We start from the raw sequence: 19,182 nt of genomic DNA, 5'->3' as shown, positions 1-19,182 counted from the left end.
TGTGCATGTTCTAGAACTGTATTATTTTAAGTTAAAATATAGATAATGGACCTTGAGGTTACTATTCAAATGATGCAGAGTGAGAAGACATGGAAAACCTCTCCGGTATTAAATAGATTGCAAACCTGCTCAGTTTCCGTATCATTCTCGTAACTGTGAGTATGCAGAAAAAGAAAGTGAAGAAATACGGAGTTTGAAACTTGACTAAAAAAAAAATCCCACTAGACCAAAAAGGCAGCAAACACATCACCTGTAAAGTCCCCATGACATTTTCAGCTCTACATTAGCAGCCTTAACAAGTGCCACTATAGGAAGTGGAAGCTCTTGCTTCTATTCAGAAATTACATTCTAGTTTTTTTGTTTTCATCATGTTTCTGCTTGCCATGAACACCTGCCATCCCAAGCAGTATTTATTAACAGTCACCTGTTCAGCAGAAAGATAGGATCTTTTAAAAAAAGCAAAAAAAACCATTTTGGTGAATTTGTAGAAGTCAAATAGGTTTGTTAACCCGCATTTTACTGATTTGTGCTTTTATCCTTTACCTAAATGAGAACTACAACACTATAATGGCACTCTGCTGCTTTCAGGCTTGACTTCACATGCCTGAAGTGTAAAGAGCCTGGAATGCACCTGTTGACATCAGAAGTTGCTCATCCATCCAACCACAAACTTCCATAAAAACAATCTCCTTAGAATCTAAACATGAACAATAGTTTTGGTGAATGTCCTAACAGTGAAAGGCACAATTAAACTATTTTTTTACACTACTTACAGTCTCTTCTTATCTATTACTTGCTTAACTCGGATGGCTCTTTGTTCAGAATACAGCTTGCACACTCCTGTTCAAGACAGCAGTAAATAAAATTTCAGGTTAAAAGACCAAGATTCCTTTCTTGGAAAGTACAATCAGCCATTTGTAACTATTCAGTAAACTAAGTACTTTTTAAGTAATCTTCAATGAAGTCCAAGACAGCTGTTCTGTGCTCCTTCACCTGAGTAGACTGGACACCCTTGTGTGCTGAAACACAAAAGAAAAATATAAAACAATCTTTTAACTTTTTACTGAATTCCACAACAGTTTGCACTTTCAGTTGACATGTAAGTTATATTCAAAAGCCTAGTCACATTTTATATATGCAATATATTAGTATTTCTTTTAAACACAGCGATATTTAAATATAGATTCTCTAAAACAGCAAGTCATTACAATGAACCAAAAACTGAAAATAACTAGTGTCCTAAAGTATTTTTATATATGCCACAAAGTTCTATTATGTCAATTAAACTCTAAACAGGAACAGGCGGCATCTAGCTAAGAACAGCAAAATAGATCTAGAGATTTAATTGCTTGAATTATTGGACTTGTTCAAATTCTCCAGTATACAGACTATGTGGAAAATTTTGGGATTTATTGTGTCAAACATCCTTTTAATTCACATATATATTTTTCATTTTTATACTATGCAGTTCCCATGTATGACTGACATTCAATGATTCTGAATAATGAATAAACTAAGTTTAGATGGCATTTTAAAGCTGATTAAAATCTTTTGTGTATCAATAAAATAAAGATGCAGCAAGCCAACTTGAAAATGGCAACACAGAAATTCTGTCTCTACGACTTTCACAAGATAGTGTAGTAAAGGTATGATCCCATACTCAAGTTGTCAAAACCACTTTTGATTAACCAGGACTCTGTTAAAGTTATTTAATTATCTCAAACTTGCAAGTATTATACCTGTAATACCTTACAGGTAAACAAGCTAGTAAAAGACTACCAACAAATTTAGAGAGCTTTGGTTTAGGCCTCTGTGCTGCAGTGCTGAATTAATACTCAAGTAGCAAATATCTCTTTTTTACACTTGCTAACTGGTGTATTTGAACACATAAACAAAATTCTATGCTCTGGCTTCTCTTTCCACTATCATTAAAGAAAATGGAATTACAGTACTAATCAGCCAATGGCATTACACCAACGCAAACAAAAAGGCAACGAGACTTCCCCAATCTTTTTCCTAAAGCATTTAAGATTCACCATTATTCAGCATTACCTTACCCTTTATCAAGAACTAAAAAAAACATGTAAGAGCTGCTTAGTTTACCTTCTGTTCTGAGCTGATGGATGGCATCAGCACACGTTCTCATAAACACCTGGGCATCTTGATCTATCTGGTCACGCTCTGTATCCGTCATCCTCACATAATCAGACATAATATGGCTGAGAAACAAGAGAAACTTGTCACTTAATATATCCCCAACATAAAATCCCCAAGTACACTCCTCAGACCTTCTTATGACTCACCATCTTTGTAAGAACTTTTCTGCAACACTGATTTTCACAGAAAAAGTAACAAAAAGTACAGTAACTACCACTGATAAAAATGCCACTTCTATAATGTTGGGAGGCTTTTATTTAGAACACTTTTACTAGTAAAGTATGTAGAAAAAGCAGTGCCTCTTATCATCTTCTACATAACTAAACACAGAAAAGATAAAAGAAATACAACCAGAAAATATATCATTGCCCTCAGTACTCATTCCAATAAAGTGTCCTAAAAACACAAAACCAATTCAGATAAAGGAATAGCTCAAATACTGAAAGCTGTACCAAATAAAGGAACTTATTTTACTTAAATATGCTTTCATTATGGTAAATACAGTGCTTCCTTTTTAAAGTAGCTGTACTATGAAATTGTGAACTCAAACTAGAGGAAGAATACTGGAAAATAATGCACAATTTTAGTATCAAATTGACTGCAATATTTATTAAAACCTATTCCCATTGCTTATTTCTATGTTAGATTATATATTATGCATTTAGTATTTTCTAATGCTAATATATCTTTTTGTTGCTAAATTAATAAAAATGGAGGCCTGTCCTTAAGCTATTAACTCACTGTAGGTAACCAGGAGAAAAGCATACTGTATATGCTACAGTGTAAGGTATTTAACAGTGTTTCCACATCCATAGGTGACAGGATGATAAAACTGCTACAGCAAAAAAAAGTTCATATTGGGTTTCTTGATGATACAGGGATCACAGCCTATTATATCTTCTTTTTAAAAAGCAAAGAAAACCTTAACTCATACCTGCATTTGAAATATTTTTTTTTTATATGTGAAAATTTCCTCATGTGTAATACAACTATATTAATGCAGTAATACAAGTAAAAAGAGAGGATCTTCAATATTTAGCCTGGTAAGTTTTAGCCTTAGAAATCTCTTACACACTTCACTGCAGTCATGCCAAGGCTCCGTTGTGTCTGCTACAACCCCAGCCACAGGAATACCTAGAACCAGTTCACACAAGCCCATCTCATCACTTCATCCTGTACAAGCCCAGCAGCTCCTTCCTGCATCATCAGTGCACTGCAAGCATGGGTCCACATCTCCTCCATAAAGCTTTAAGCAAACTCTGAAGTCTTTGAGTATTATACCAAAATCTCTTCATTCCCATCCCATATTACTGGTTTTACATAAAAAATCAGCGCATGGTTCATCTGACTTGAAAATTAGTTTCTGCTTATTGGTCAGCCAGTACACAAGGACAGATTAGCAAATAGTAAGACAAACTAATTTGAAGTAATATTCTATATTTTACATATTTGTTTCCAAAACTGCCATGTATTTGACATCTAAATATCAGAGCTTTTTTCCCCCTCTTGTTAAAACTATTCTAAATGTATTAAATTATCCTTTATTCCTTAGAGAAAACCAGCCATATGTAGTGTTTCCATTTATGTTTTAGTAACTCACTACTCTTCTTTGTCCAGGACAGACGGGTTTCATAAATTTGTGGCAAAATCCCTATGACAGCCATACTCAGTGTTTTTCTAAGCTGAAACTCTACATCACACTTGCTGAGAAAGCAGCTTCTCAAGGATGAAAGATTTGAAATTGCCTGATTTTAGAAATAGCTGAAAAGAGAGAATTTCCCCAACCTGGCTAAGACGATACATTGGCAGTTACAAATGCAACATAAGATAACTCATACTGTTAAATATACTGGAGCAGACGTCTCCCCTACTCCCTCTGCACAGCTTGTATAGGTATTTTTGTTGCTAGTCTGTAGGATAAGCAAGTTCTAAGCATGTGTAAAGCCAGGAAATCCATTCCTACATCCATCTCCACACAGGCCAAGACAGAAGGGGGCCATTAAGACCATCTGGTATGGCATAATTCATAATATCATTCAATGAGCTCAGCCTAGAGAGTTACTTGAGCTTTTTGGGGCACACAGATTTAGGTGGGAAATAAGGATGGAGTAACAGCTGCATGAGGGCTCCTTGATGAAAAAACTCTATGCTTCTATTTCAGATTATAATAATAAATTCTGGCTGGTCTGCTACTGAACAGGATATAATGTTCTTGTGTTTGCATGTCTAGCTTCTTGTACCCTTCCCAGCTTTGTAGTATTTGCAGACCTCTATGCTTTCCAGGCACTTTTTAACATAAGAGGGTAAAATAAAGATTACAAAACACAAACCAGAATTTTCTTTTACATCAGACTTAGAAATAAATATGAAAAAACGTGCCTCAGGCACACTTCATTTTCTACTAACAGTATAACTAGTGGCAGTGTAGTGATACACTGAGGATAACTGCAACAGCTTTTTAACATTGGGAACCAAGTTGTTAAGTTACTTTTCCTAGTTACTTATATAAAAACAGGGTAGATCAAATTCTTAAATAGGAGTTTCACAGCTTCAAAGCTAGTAAAATGCAGCTTAATCCAGTAAACAAGAAACAGAATACTTTTCCTTTCATAACTGCTTACAGCTTACATAGCATCTGGTACCAGTGCTTTTGAACATGAGCTGGTCAAGCCACTCAGAGGGAAGGATACCTGAAACCCAAACTCCTTGGGAAGGCAAGAATGGAGTCATACAATCACATCCCATTATGTCAGAACACATATGGCATCCACTAGCACTAACAGGGCACTGAAGTCCCCACTGCACTCCCGAGCAAATCTGCACATGGAGATTATTCTGAAAATCCATTTAATCACCATCCTCTACCGGAAGAGAAACCGTTCATTAAAATAAAACAGGCCAAAGAAAACAAAACCACATAAAAACATCAAACAAAAAACAACAGAATGGAAAAAAAAATCCAGCTGTGTCATGTATGTCAGAGATACAAATGCATGCTCAGAAGAGCTGTGGCAGTATCACAGCAGTGGACCGTTCCATCACTAAATCAAGAAGGGCCAGCAAACCAGGTTTGCAGAAGCAATCAGAATAATTAGCTAAGATATGCCCAGATAAAGAACGAAGAAAGGAGGAAAAGAAATTCCTCTGGATTTTCATCTTTGCCAATATGAGAAAACTTCATCAGAAACTTGGGCTAGAAGGCAACTTGGTTTTTATTTGTGATTTTTAACAGTGGGTGAAGAGTACAATGAAGACAGTGACCATCAAGTAGGCAGATTTCATCAGTCTAGAAAAATTAGTAGGTCAAATTGCAGCAGAAATGCAAACCTAAAAAGGAACATAAAAGAATTCAAATGAACTAGTCGTTTTCATATAGAAATTACATTATGATAATTTGAAATTCTGCCCTTGATGAAAAGAAAGTAGGCAGTACAGTGAGAGATCAACTGAGTCTTGTTGAGCTCAGACAGAAAGATCAGAATACAAAGTGCGAATTCTGATTTCTATTGACAAGTCTAAAGAAATACAGCATGCAGGGAAACACTGAGAAAAGGATTAAGTGCAGGATGAGACACAACTGGGAAGGGATGCCAGTGATAACAAGAGATTGCTCTGCAAACATTACTATAAGGAACACTTAAGAATGTGATCTTGGCTTGTTACTCAACAGAGAATAAAATTATATGCAGAGTATGAATTCATTCTAGATGTTTATTGCTTTGTTTTGGTTTTTTTTGCACTAACTTTTATCATTAATGTCACTTGAAAGCTGCAGTTACTATTCCTTTTAGCTTATTGCTTCTCAGTCATCTGGGCCAAATTTAATACCTGTCATTTTAAAAAGATCATAATTCTTTGTTGATATTATCAAACAATAGCATGCGTCAGATAATGTATTAGTCAACAGGCTGCTGAGTGAACAGTGTGTGAGAGAGAGCTACAGGAACCAGGTCATAGCACAAGTGTACCTGAAGGTGCAGTGGCTCCTGGGACAACGCTGAAGGTAAACTTGGTGAGGTGCATATCCCTCCTATCTGTGTGACAAAGCTGTGCTCTTGAACGGAACTAACCAACTTCCAAAAAAAGCCCAGGGTGTGTGCACATTCATACAGTGTGCAGAGACAGGAGACCAAGCCCTGGAATAAAATGGGAAATGCATCAAATGACAGGATGAATCCTCACTGCCGAGAACTAGGAGAGAATAAGCAAGTGACAGATTGATAAAAAGACGAAGGTTAGCAACTGCCTTTGAAAATAGGGTTAAAGGGACAAAAAAAGCACAGAAGACTTGTAGACCGCTCTGTCTAGAAAATTACAGGAATAAATAATATTTAAGCACTTAGAAAAGAACAAAAAGATTATCAGAACCCAAGATGTATCAGTAGTACGTCATAGGCAGTGTAATTTACTGCTGGGATGCAGTAACAGGTCTTATGGATGGATGAAATGCAATCACTGCTATATTTTGGTGTGGCTCTTGTTATCATCTCACATAACATTCTGATAAGCTACCAGTGAATAAATGAGTTAGAAGAAATAAGCTCCATATGAATGTGAAACTGCAAACTTAAACTGAGGGGTATTTATACACCAAAACAGAAGGAAACACTGAGGTGTGTTTCACAGGATCTTGTCCCGAATCTGATGCTATTCAATACTTTCATTAATAACTCAGCACAATGGAGTATATACTTATTAAACTTTCAGAGGCATAAAGTTAAGCAAATTAAAACTGTATCAAGAGAAGAAGACTTCAATTCAAAACAATATTACCTGGAGAAATAACTTGGAAAATTTTAATAAGGAATGGTCAGAAGCTCTTTGCTGCAACAAGAACAATTATCTGAAACCACAGAGAATGGGGAACAACTGATTGGGGAACAGTTCTTCAGGAAGTCATCTGGGATCATATTGGATCATAAACCAAACACAACAACAACAACATGCTGTTGCATAAAAAGTCATCATTACAATGGGATACATTATTCTAGTAACATGGATAGGGAAACAGGAAAAAGCAGAATGAGAAAATGAAATCTTCACTGAAAGAAATAGTTAAAAGTAAGCAAAACATTAGTCATTCTCTTTTGGATGTTTCAGCCTTGGTCCTTCCAGCCTAACATTTCTATGATCCTATTTTGCTGGCAAAGCACAAGGAAGCAAAGCCAATGTTACATTAGCTTTTGGAATTAGTAATTCTGCTGGTACATAAAACATCTTCTGCTTTCTAACCCGATAAAGGCAACAAATCAAGAAGGAAAATTTGATTTTCCTCCAGCAGCATATTACAAAAGGGAGAGAAGCCATAAGCAGAAAAAATCAGTTGTAAAATAGTAGAGATTTGCTCAATTTACCACCTGCAGATACTGCCTTGCAAATCCATACAGAAATGCTCCCCATGTGTTAAGTGCACACAGGAGTATGTATAACCTTAGGTGCAAATCCAGCAGTCACATTCTTCCCTTTGGGCATCTAGTATATTTTAAATTGTTTGATTTCTTACTTAACTAAGTTTTATGCATTTTCATTTACTGCCTTTTTCCATCTAAATGCTGTCTGGCATAAATCCAAGCTAAAAGGTCCTCAATTCAAATGATTTGTCATTTGACATTCCACAACAACTTTTACATAGTTTTTAAAAAATTCTGTGTGGAAGCCTCAGCTACTAGAATAGGCAATACAGCCATACCCAAATTAGCATTTGCAATTTTGTAAAATATTGCTGAGATTCCAGAGTGCTACTATGAAAAATTACTATTTCTGAAATGTGATACATGAATTTAGTGTAATTTAAAAACAAACAAACAAACAAACAAAATAACATAAATTATTTCCAAATAATTTCCTGGAGAACAGAAAGATATACTTCTCCAGGAAGAAAGTCTTTAGAGATCATCTATATGTTTTACTACCTCAATACAATAAAGCAAGCCTTGCTTCTAGTAAAAATGTGACTAAATCGAGAAAAGAATGCAGCCTGGCATTGTACAGGAGTCAGTAAAACGCTATTTTTAGAGTCCTTTAATGGCTACTTCCTTTATTATTAAATACAAGGAAACACTCTCCACAAAACTCTGCATAAGCACTCAATGATTTTTTATTAAGTGGCCAATGATGTAACTGATTTATTGCCTTGAGACAGAGAAATGCTCAAGTTAGATAAATGCTAGGGCAGGAGGCATAATTACTGTGAACTAACATTATTTTTAAAGACAGAAAGGTAATTTGTTAATAATATTTTCAAGGTATATTATTTGCAATTAACAACAAATGTTCAAACACAGCTGCACAGAAGGACCACAGAAGCATGTAATGAAGATACATCAAAAGCCATCCATGTGGCCTTTCTGGTGGAAAAAGTGACATTTCTATTCAGAAGTCATCTACACTACACTGATCAACTACATAAGTATCTCTGCAGTTGCAAAACATAATTAATTAGATGTCTAATAATCCCAGATGGAAAGCTCTTCTCTCAAGTATTTTTAAGTATGAGGTGTTCTCTGATAAAAATCTAGAATTCTCTCAATTCCTTTCCAATGTCTCATTAAAACAGTAGGAATAATTACTGGTCTTTAAACTGCCTAAACCTTGAAAGATCCTTCAGAGAAACTGAAGGCTGTAAAGGAATCCCAAGAGGTCATTTCAAATTTCCAAGTGTTAGGGCACTACATCTAGTTTCTTGAAGTATATTTAACACAAACATATGAATTGTCTTGGTGGTTCAGTGATCAAAAACATGAAGGAGTTGATGCTGAAAAGCAAAGGCAGAAGGTGTTCACAGATGAGACATCAGACAAGTTACCATAGACTGAAGACAGGATCTCTCCTAGCACAGTGTAAAAAGCACTGTAGGAAAGCATTATAGTAAATGGACTGAGAGGAAGAATACAAAATGTATAGCAGTCAATATCTTAGAAACAGGACCTCATCTGAAATCTTCATCTGAAAGCAGTTATTGCTTAATAAGAAAAAATGAAAAAGTTGTTAACATCTTGTTAACAGCTTCAGGAGTCCCTGTCTTCTCCTTTCCAGGAAGAGTGATCAACTCGCATGCACTGATATTGCTTAGGATAGAATTAATTTTCTTCCCAGCAGCAAGCACGGGGTTTATGTTTTGGATTTGTGTTGGAAACAGTGCTGATAACTCAGGGATGTTTTCGTTATTGCTGGGCAATGCTTACACAGAGCCAAGGCCTTTGCTGCTCTGCCTCCTACCCTACCACCCCACCAGTGAGGAGGCTGTGGGTGCACAAGGAGCTGGGAGATGACACATCCAGGACAGCTGACCCCAACTGACTACATGGATATTCCAAATTATATGGCTTCATGCTCAGCACATACAGCTGGGGAAAGAACAGAAGAAGGGGATGGACATTTAGAGTGATGGTGTTTGCCCTCATAAGTCACTGTTATGTGTGATGGAGCCCTGCTTTCTTGGGGATGGCTGAACACCTGCCTGTCCACGGTGAATGAATTCCTTGCTCTGCGTTGCTTGGGAATGTGTTTTTTTTTCTTTCCCTATTAAACTCCCTTTATCTCAACCCATGAGTTTTCTCACTTTTACTCTTCTGATTCTCTCCCCCATCCCTCTATGGGGGCAGTGAGCCAGTAGCTCTGTAGGGCTAAGCTGCCAGCTGGGGTTAAAACCATGACAAAAAATTCCTTATCACATGAAGGCAAAAACCCTACATGTAAGGGAAAGGAAATAATACCTAATAAACAGGACAAGATAAAGGTGTAGTGGCCTGTAAGCCAGCAAGCTTAGATTATTACATCAAGAATTTAATGTCTTTTGCCACTTAGATATTTTGTAGGTAATAGCAAATCAAGAAGAAGGTAAATAATCAATTACTAAGTCAGTTTAGGTATTAGTTAAAGTTTAAAAAAATAGGTTCAATGCCTTGGTTTCAAATAAACACTCATCCAACTGACTTTCTCATTGCTAAAAATTTTCCTCTAAAAAGGAATTAAAGACATACCCTCTGTAGCAGGATATTTCATGTATACCAAAAATAAAAACTCAATTACTAAAGAATTCATAATCTTCAATGGTAAGGTTAGAGAAGCAATCAAGAACCTGGTTGTAACACATAATGAAGAAGTTTTAAAAGGCACACAATAATATGACTTGACAACTCAAAAGCTCAATTTCACCAATACATTATGCTATAGCTGGGAAAACAAACAGCAGGACTGACAAAATACAGAACAGTAATTTTGTTAATGAAATTTGACATCTCCTACATTAATTTCAGCTCAGCCTTTTAGTAATTAAATTGTTCAAAAACTGTCCCCATTGCTTAATTATTGAAGAGTTGTTAAAACTGCTGTCTTGAGTGAGTGAGGCATTTGCTACGACTGCAAGACTGACAGCACAGATGCTATGATACTCTTTGCATCCATGACGTACAAGCACAAGTAATCTAGTATGGAATTTGGCATTTTTATATCAAATTAAACATAAACAATTTAAGTTTGACCATTAAGAACAGAATCAATTGCAATCATGGATGAGATCTGCAGGATTATTTTATGGTTTAATAAAGGAAATGACACTTCTTTCCTCTCTTTAATGGAGACTTGGATGGGGGAGAGGAAGGTGAAAAGCACTGAGAATTACCAGGATAGCTTGTTGCAACTTGTTTACAAAAAGAATATTAAAAACTTCTGGAAATCAAAATAACCTGGACACATTATTACTCTAACCACTTCCATTTTATGCACACTACTGTTAATAAAATAGAAACACTACCCAAAATTTAACTGCTACTGACTGCTCTTACTGGAATTATTTGCACTTTCTCAACCTCTGCAAGCACATGAAGTTCTCACACAGTACACCCAGTTTTGTAAGTATCAAATTGCTGGCTCCACCTAGTGTTGTCCATGCCCTATTCCAACAGGCATTGAAAAGCAGAGAGCCAGTCATAACACAGAGCTGTGCACTACTCGTGCTTGCTCCTTGGAAAAGCATCCCTCATCCACCTCTCACACACAACTATGCATACCGGGGCAGCATTTTCACCAGCACTGACTGAACAGCTCCCACTGCCTCTCACTTAGAAAAGAAGCTATCTTCCTTTTTTGTTTTGTTCTCAAAATAACAAAATACAGCTTTTAAACTCTTGTGGAGACAAACAGAGGTGCCAGAAGTCTTCTGATAACTTACTCAGAACACACATTGATTCCACTGATGAGGTACTATTGCTCTTACTGTGACAGACCATTTCAGGATTAGAGTTGTTTCTCAGCAAAACTGTTCCTCCAATATGGACTAAGCCCAAGGAATAGCAGATGGTTCATCTATTCTTATTGTCTTTTCCTGGGGAAAGGATATCTGTCTGGATAGCAATTCTGTTTGGTATCTAGGAAGTTTTTAACCCAAAATGATTTTAGGCTATATTTTATCTACCTTGATTGAAGCAACAGCTTTAGTCAGGGCTGTGTCAGAACTGGAATGCAGACAGGGCTGATCGCCTGGCTTGCACGTAACAAAGCTTCACTACAAAGCAAATTTGCTTTTGCAAATTTTTTTTTGTCTTTTATTTCTCAAATGCTACAGTGATTTGCACTCAGTTCACCAAAATACAAGCTGCACTAATATTTATATCTTATAACTTGATTTAATCTTCAGACCAGAAGATACTATTTTTTTCTTACAAACACCAACCTGTAAATTTTAATTTTAATCTTCTAAAAATCCTACTACTAAAGCTACCAACAAGTAAGCAGATACAGCAGTTTTGAATGTTTCCTAGTGGCTGAAGAGAATCACAACTTTCTTCACACAATGATAACTACCAGAGCTGAAGTCTATGGTTTTTATCACAGAAAAACAAATCTTGTGCTGCTGTCCCCTGACACCATCTCCTCACTGGTGTTCTTCATCTGGAATTCACCTTCCAGAGCCTGAAGAGTTTGCATCATTGTCCTCCAGGACCTGCTGATGCTACTGACTTTATACTGTGGCATGATAGGTAGGTTTAGTGTCACAGAGTAAAAGGGAAAACCTGGATCACCCTGCTGTCCCAGGAACCCTTTCAGAAACTTACTCTGCAGGTCCTTCAAAGGTGTGGGACTTGGACTGCCAGGTTGTTTTCTTTCAGAACTCACTCCTAAGAGCCAGATATCATCTTCAAATTCTGAGTCTCATTTTATCCAGGCATCCTGTTTTCTTGTGACAGCACTATCCTTCCATCTTATAGTGGTTTACAATAAGCCAATTAATAACAATCTCTGGTTTGGTTTTAGTTATTATGCCTGTAAGTTTTAAAGCTGTTCACTTTATAAGCATTAAGATAAATCAATAAATAATATATAAGCCCATTTAAATACAGTCCATACTTACCTGTAAGCATTAATGTAATCCTTTCTGTGTTGTAGAAGAAAATCTTTCAGCTTTCCAATATGAGAAATCTAAATTAATAGAAATAATAATTAATAATAATAATAATAATTTCAGATAACGGATTATTTTATGTTTGAAGTTCAGTATTCCACACTTCAAACATGAATTCAAAAATTTCTTATTCTATAATTAAATAGAATAATAAAATTTACTCTTTTATACTAGAATTTTCACATTTTCCAAGCAGTCAATACATGAAAATAATCAAAAAAAGATCTGTTGTACAATCATCCAGCTTGGAGAACATTAGTAAAAATACAGGTCTTCTTCCCAAAAAGCATAAACTAAACAGTAAATCTAACTACAATATTAAACATTACAAATATTAAACACGGTAACACAAAACATTACTAAATTGTCAATCCAGAATTTAATGACTCCAGAATTTAATGCACACTTCGGAAGTAAATTCATTTTGGAAGACCACACAAGAAATTTTTCAACTATTTACTGATCAGATATACATAATCAAGTTCAGCTATCAAAACCTGTATGGCAAGGTACTGACACTCTCCTTTCTACTTTTGTCATAATACAGTGACCACTTTGTACCCAAACTAAAGGAGTATCTCTGGCAATCATTAGCAAGCTTCACCAGATCATACATCCCAATCAAACTTCCATTTCTGAATTTCCACCTCACTTTGAGAAATTTTTACTATAAATCATTTTATTTTCTTTTTTAAGAAATCTTTACAAATATCTTTTGGAAAGACAAAAAAGTATCTGAAACAACTTTTGCAAACTCAGTCTGATTTAAAAGATTTGGGTGTAGCATAAGATGCTGCTTATTTTAGAGAATGGAGGAACTACAGAGGTGTAGCTTAATTCACCAGAGAAATGAGAAAACATGATGGGGAGGGGGAAAAAGAAGAGAATTCTATACTTTAGCAGTATATATTTTCCGATGCAACTTTTAAAACTATATTCTCAAATATTAATTAATAATTCAGTGTAAACAAAGCATGCAGGAAGTTTTACAAAACAAAAATTATTTTCGTTTACAATAAATACTGTTTACTCCATGTATCTGGGAAAAAATATCAGAAACTGTTCAAGTCTTAAAATCCCATTTTTATGCAAATGGTCTTTGCAATTAAACAACAAAAAACCACATAGAAAGAACAGAGAATAGTTTGGATAAATAAAAGATTAATTCTCCGAATTATTTTTTTTCCAAAGCAGCTCTTTGAAAAAAAGTGCAATGAGAAAAAAGCACTTGGTAAGACCACTGTAATTTGTACAATTCAAGGTAAGTGTTTCCTTGTGCAAATAAATAAGCCTCCATTTCCCTATTATTATTATTTACTCTGTTTCAGTTTTACTATAATTCATCATTCTGGGTAAGAATTTTCCCAGTTTTCATGTTTCAAGTTTTCTGTGTGATTAACACAGGAAATTTCATCCCATTCACAGCAAACTTGAGCTCTGTCAGTACCTTCAGGAGTTTTCCAGTGCAAGAAGGGAAACACTGCAATTGCTACAAGACCAATGAGGCACAAAGAGTAAGCTAAACCATTCTACAGATATTCCTTCTCATTGCCACTTGAACTTATTATTTGTACAGTCATCTCTTTCTCAGCTCAGACTTGGTATGTCATCAAATTTGCTGAATAGATAAATCAAACTTGACTATGAAAGCAAAACATCTAAAACAGTTATACAGTGTTCCAGTGGAACAATAATACTTAATAGGCAGAAAAAGAGTACTGCAGAGGACAAAACAAATATAAAATCAGAAACATTCCAAAACATTTACATTAATGCACGAGGAAACACTAAACTAGAATATAGATAAGCAAAATTTTGTAAGCAATAAATCTTAATATTACTGCAATAGCTACAATTTAGGAGTGATTAACAAGCAGAAAGAATCAGAATGACAAGCAAGAGCACTGTTTTACAGTAATTAATTCATCTAGTCACAAAGAGCATTCTATTTAGGCTAAAATTGTCATCATGTGTTTGAACTGCACTGACCCCACTTTGCCTCTCCTTCATTTGTAAAGCTATTTTCATGAATTTAGAATGACACCATTATGCCCATACTCACATCAAGCTCTTAGTTCCCAAGATTTGCATCAGAAGTGAGACTTCTTGTTTGAGTTTCCCTCAAATTGTAACAGCATCTTCTGCAATCCTGTACTGCAGATTTCTTTCGCCTTTTGTTACCAGGTACAACTGGCATAGCTTTGAATTTAATTTGTCATAACCATATAAAAAATTAACTTTTTTTAATTAAAAAGAAGGCCTCACTAGCATTAAAGGCAGGGAATGTTAATTTTATTTTAAAAAATTGATTGATTTTCTGTATGATGCTCGATTTTTTTGTAGACACAAAATATCCCTCACTATGCTAACATAAATCTTGAAGATATCTCCAGGGTCATCAACTTGCAATTATTCTGGCATTATCAGAGGTCCACCATACACTCTTTACAAAGTTATCAAGCTTCAGCCTAAAAGGAATAAAGCTTCTCCCTATTACAAATGAGTAGCTTTATTAGAATCCTATTGCTCTTATTACTGTCTATTGTCTAATTTCCAGGTTTTCTGATTACCAACTTCTATACATCTCTTCTTTGTTTTAGAATGGTTCTTTCCCTTAAAATTTCTGCTTCCCTGCATGTGTGTTTGACTTTCTGTCTGTCTGTCTATCTATCTCTAACTTTAGCAGCCCAAACAAATAACCCCAAGCTTTTATTTCCTTCTCACAAAACAGTTCTGAAGTTGCTGAACCCACAGCTTTCCTCTGCATTTCTTCCAGCTTGTATCCACTATTTCCAATGCAAATGACTACAAAGGCATTCACTGGTGTTGGTTACTTTGTAACTATTTCTGCTGGAAACACCTTTTTTCCTACTATTTTTTCTAGATCCCAGTATGTATCTTGCTTTTACCCCACTGGTCCATGGCTTTTTCCTTATTAATTTAGTCTAGAGTCCATGACTAAACCATTCCTCAGCTATACTCCAATTGCATGACATCCACACTTTTTACTAATTTTATAAAACAGCTAAAGAATATTTTAACTTTAGGAGGGTTTTAACATCATTAGCAACTCATTGTGAATTTGGCCAATCCTAACTTTATCTCTACGAAAATAGTCTTCCCTTCTGCAACAGTTTTGTTGGCCAGTTTGTCTTTCTCATCCTGCTTTCCACTGCCTCCAGGATAATTTTTGTATCTTCTCTAATTAATCTTTCAAGTACATCTAATAGAATTTTAAATCCCACTTGCATTTCAGCATACTCAGTTCTCCACTCTATTTACCCATCCATCATAACTGCAACTTCCAATTTGCTCTACATGCCTGTTTTCAAAACATTTATACCACCAGTTGACACAGGTGTCAAAAGGATAGATGAGAGCAATTTGAAGAAGCGCAAACACTTTTTAGTATTGGCCTCTCGTCATGGCTCTCATTCTTTCCATCTGGAAATTGACTTTATTTTTCTCTGAAAGTCTGGAGCAGAGAAATAAGCCTTTTCTTCAACCCTGAAATAAAGAAATTATTTCCTTTCTTCCCCCCCATGCCCCCCGAGATAGGAGGGCTTAGAGAAAAGCCCTTCATAGTTGCAGCACTCTTGCACTACATAACTTACAGGGAAGAACACTGCTGAATTTCCAGATAACTGACATTTCTAAGGTAATCAGGGGAATAAAATACCTTTCCTCACAACATTGTGAGCACCAGATAGATATATCATTACAGCAGCAGCATCTTCTTGAGCTTCAGTTCACTACCAGAATAAGGTGGGTTATGCTCCTTCTAACAAAGAAAACCACTTAGGAAACTCCAGGCTCTCTCTCTTCTCTTCCCTTTCCCACTGACACTCCCTTTAGGGTCAATACCACACCCCAAAACACTGAAATTACTTTTTTTTTTTAAATTACTCTTCTGGAAAGAATTGGTTTCTTTCATTTCTGCTCCATTAATACCTGTATCAGCATAAGGGAGGGCAGGAGCTGAACTGCACCAGTAGGGAACTTCCTACGAGATGCATCTGTCATGAATGGATAATGCATATTTAATTACAACCTAAAAAATTCAGCATGATAATCTCCTAAGCTCAGGTACTGAACCTGGAGACTCCAGGTGTTATTTAGAAACTCCCAAGTGTAGTTCTGATCATAAAAACCCAATTGATTATCTACAGTGAAGCAAGAGCAGTTTACCACTACGTGGCAAACAAAAGAATCAACATCACGCAAATGAAAAAACACTATAAATTCACATTAAAGCCTGTAACGTAACTTTTTAAAAGTTACTTTAGGTTCCAGTTTGCACTTTATCTTGGCTGTAAACTATCTCTTTAATACATATATCTGTGTTTTGTTGCCACTGTAGATTTTTTAAACAACTCTTATTAAAACATAAAAGCAATTATTGCATCTAATGCAGGTCTGACACAAAAGGAAACTGTGAATGGCTGCCATCTGCTACCACAGGTGGCATGCATAGCTCTATTTATACTTGGGGTCTGCACTAGAAATGGTACATGTTCCTCTCTTTAGAGATTTTTCCAATGATTTCAGAGCAGGCTAAGTTATTTAAAAAGATGAGAAACAGGAAAGCATTGCCTCCAGTGCAGCATCTTGATGAGATGCAGACTTTAGAACGAAAAGTCTTCCTCCAGTCTCTTAGCAATAGATACAGCATTTCTTTCCAGTCCCAACAAAGAATTGATCACTCATGAAACAGTAGGTTCCAATTTGCATGCGTTTAACCCACTGCAAGCAGCAGCAGCATTGTTTACGATTAAAATGATTGGAGTAGGTTCCCGTGACATATTGTAGAGAGAATTCAACCGTGCTGAATAGTCATTTTCACTGAACAAATATAGCGCTTTATCAAATTTACTCTTCCATCGGAACAATGCACAACTATTTCCTACCATATAAAATTGACTGTTACACTTGGCGCTGTATTGCCACTTTGAATTTTTTAAAAGGTTACTTTGTTAAAGAAACTTTAAAAATTATTTTAAAACAAGACATAATAGAAAGGCTTTTATAAAAGTTGTGAGAGACATGGTATTTACTCTTGATTCAGCAGCACTAACAAGCACTGCTGACTATAGTGCCATACTAACCCTAAAAACGGGGGGAAGTCCTAAACAAAATTTTACATTTGACTTTCAATAGGTTTGAAAAATATTATTTCCAGTGTCTTAACTAAATAGATTCTATCTATAGATTCACGAAAAGCTGACTATATTCTACAAAACCCTTTGCAAAAAGTGAAAAATTTAAGATTGTTATAATATTAATATCTAGACACCTATCGTGTTTTCAGTTCCAAACATATAGTCAAGACAAAAATATCCATTGCTTATTTCAAGAGAAATTCTGAATTTCAGTAAGACATCAGCTTATGAACAGGAACTGCATGTTTTTGACCAAAAAAAGGTACAGTCTCAGTACTAGGAGGCGAGTGTAAGGACTAATTAGTGGAAGAACGTAAACTTGTTTTTCCAATGTCTAAATCATATCCAGAAAGAAAAAAAAGGTAAAAAGGAAACTTTCCATGGTTAGTACATGTAACGCAAGTAAGTGTTTCAGAGGTCTAGAGTAAAACCCAAACAGAATAGATACTACAAACGGAAGCACAATTTATATTAAATAAATTTTAAAATAAGAGCTTTGGCTCTTACCTAAACTATTACAGTTGAAAATTAGTTAGAAACATTTTGATGCAGAAATTACTCCTATAGAGAACTTTCCTGTACAAAATACCTTTGATTAGATACATAAACTTTTTAAAAATACAGCACAGGACAGGACAGGTTCTACACTGGTTATATTTTACCTAGGTTATATTTTAAGCACTGTCAGCCCATTGAATCAACACAGGCTCTTGTTGGATGTTGCTAAGAACTGACAAGATTTTTGTTTTTAAAGTACTGTTACTTGGATTCTACATTTCAGAACTGGAACCTTCAGAAGATGAAATTATATAATTCGCCGGTACAGTGACATGTAACAGAGATGAAACCAATTAAATTCAACCAAAGTTTGAATCAGGAGCCGGCACTCTGAATTTAATCGTGTGAAGACTGCTCTTTAAAGGATTTTCTGGCGGGTCTCCAGCACGCCATGAGGTGGAGCTGTGTCCCCAGGATTGGCAGGGACACACTGGCTCCGCACGTCACCCGGCCAGTTTGCAGCTGATTTGTCTCTTGAGGGGATACATTTGGTTTAGGTTTCCCCAGCAAACGTGAAAGTTTCTAAAATAGGTCACGCAGATCAATTGCTCTTGTAATCTGAGACCCAAAAGAGCAAATAATATCTAAACTGTGGCGTGGGGGTGGCCCGGAGCTGGAAGCGGGGAGCAGGAGGCGAGGAGACAGCCAGCCTGGCTACCTCTAATCTCAGGAAAATTGTGACTTTGTTCAGTTTCTGCTTTACATCAGCATATATGTTACAGCAGCAGCAACGGGCAGAGAAACATTTTTTATTGCATTTTATTAGTAGTCTTGCATGTAGCAAAGGAATTAACCAAGAATGGGGGGGGGGGGTGTATGTTACCAAAATGCGTGGTATATGGGATAAGAACTTTCAAAACTGAATTAATTGAATTAAAAGCCGTAAAAAGGAAGAGTGAAGCTACT

General features: G+C 35.9%; 1 protein-coding gene across 2 annotated transcripts in view; it reads right to left on the bottom strand.

The window, feature by feature from the left end:
• Positions 1–19,182, bottom strand: part of STX18 (syntaxin 18) — a 59,632-nt gene that overhangs the window by 13,205 nt on the left and 27,245 nt on the right. The window contains exons 2-6 of one of the 2 annotated variants that reach the window (XM_088163130.1): positions 12,509–12,576; positions 6,126–6,293; positions 2,104–2,219; positions 942–1,019; positions 774–840 (exon numbers count right to left, since the gene is read on the bottom strand). In XM_088163130.1, coding sequence (XP_088019256.1) covers positions 774–840; positions 942–1,019; positions 2,104–2,212 — 254 coding nt within the window. In that variant the 5' untranslated portion in view covers positions 2,213–2,219; positions 6,126–6,293; positions 12,509–12,576. The remainder of the gene's footprint in view (positions 1–773; positions 841–941; positions 1,020–2,103; positions 2,220–6,125; positions 6,294–12,508; positions 12,577–19,182) is intronic. The other variant, XM_014883192.2, reaches the window with a different exon arrangement.

Source organism: Sturnus vulgaris, chromosome 4, assembly GCF_052056855.1.
Source record: "Sturnus vulgaris isolate bStuVul1 chromosome 4, bStuVul1.hap1, whole genome shotgun sequence".
NCBI lineage: Eukaryota > Metazoa > Chordata > Aves > Passeriformes > Sturnidae > Sturnus > Sturnus vulgaris.
The sequence above is the reverse complement of the archived record's forward strand: the minus strand, read 5'-3'. Positions and strand labels throughout refer to the sequence as shown.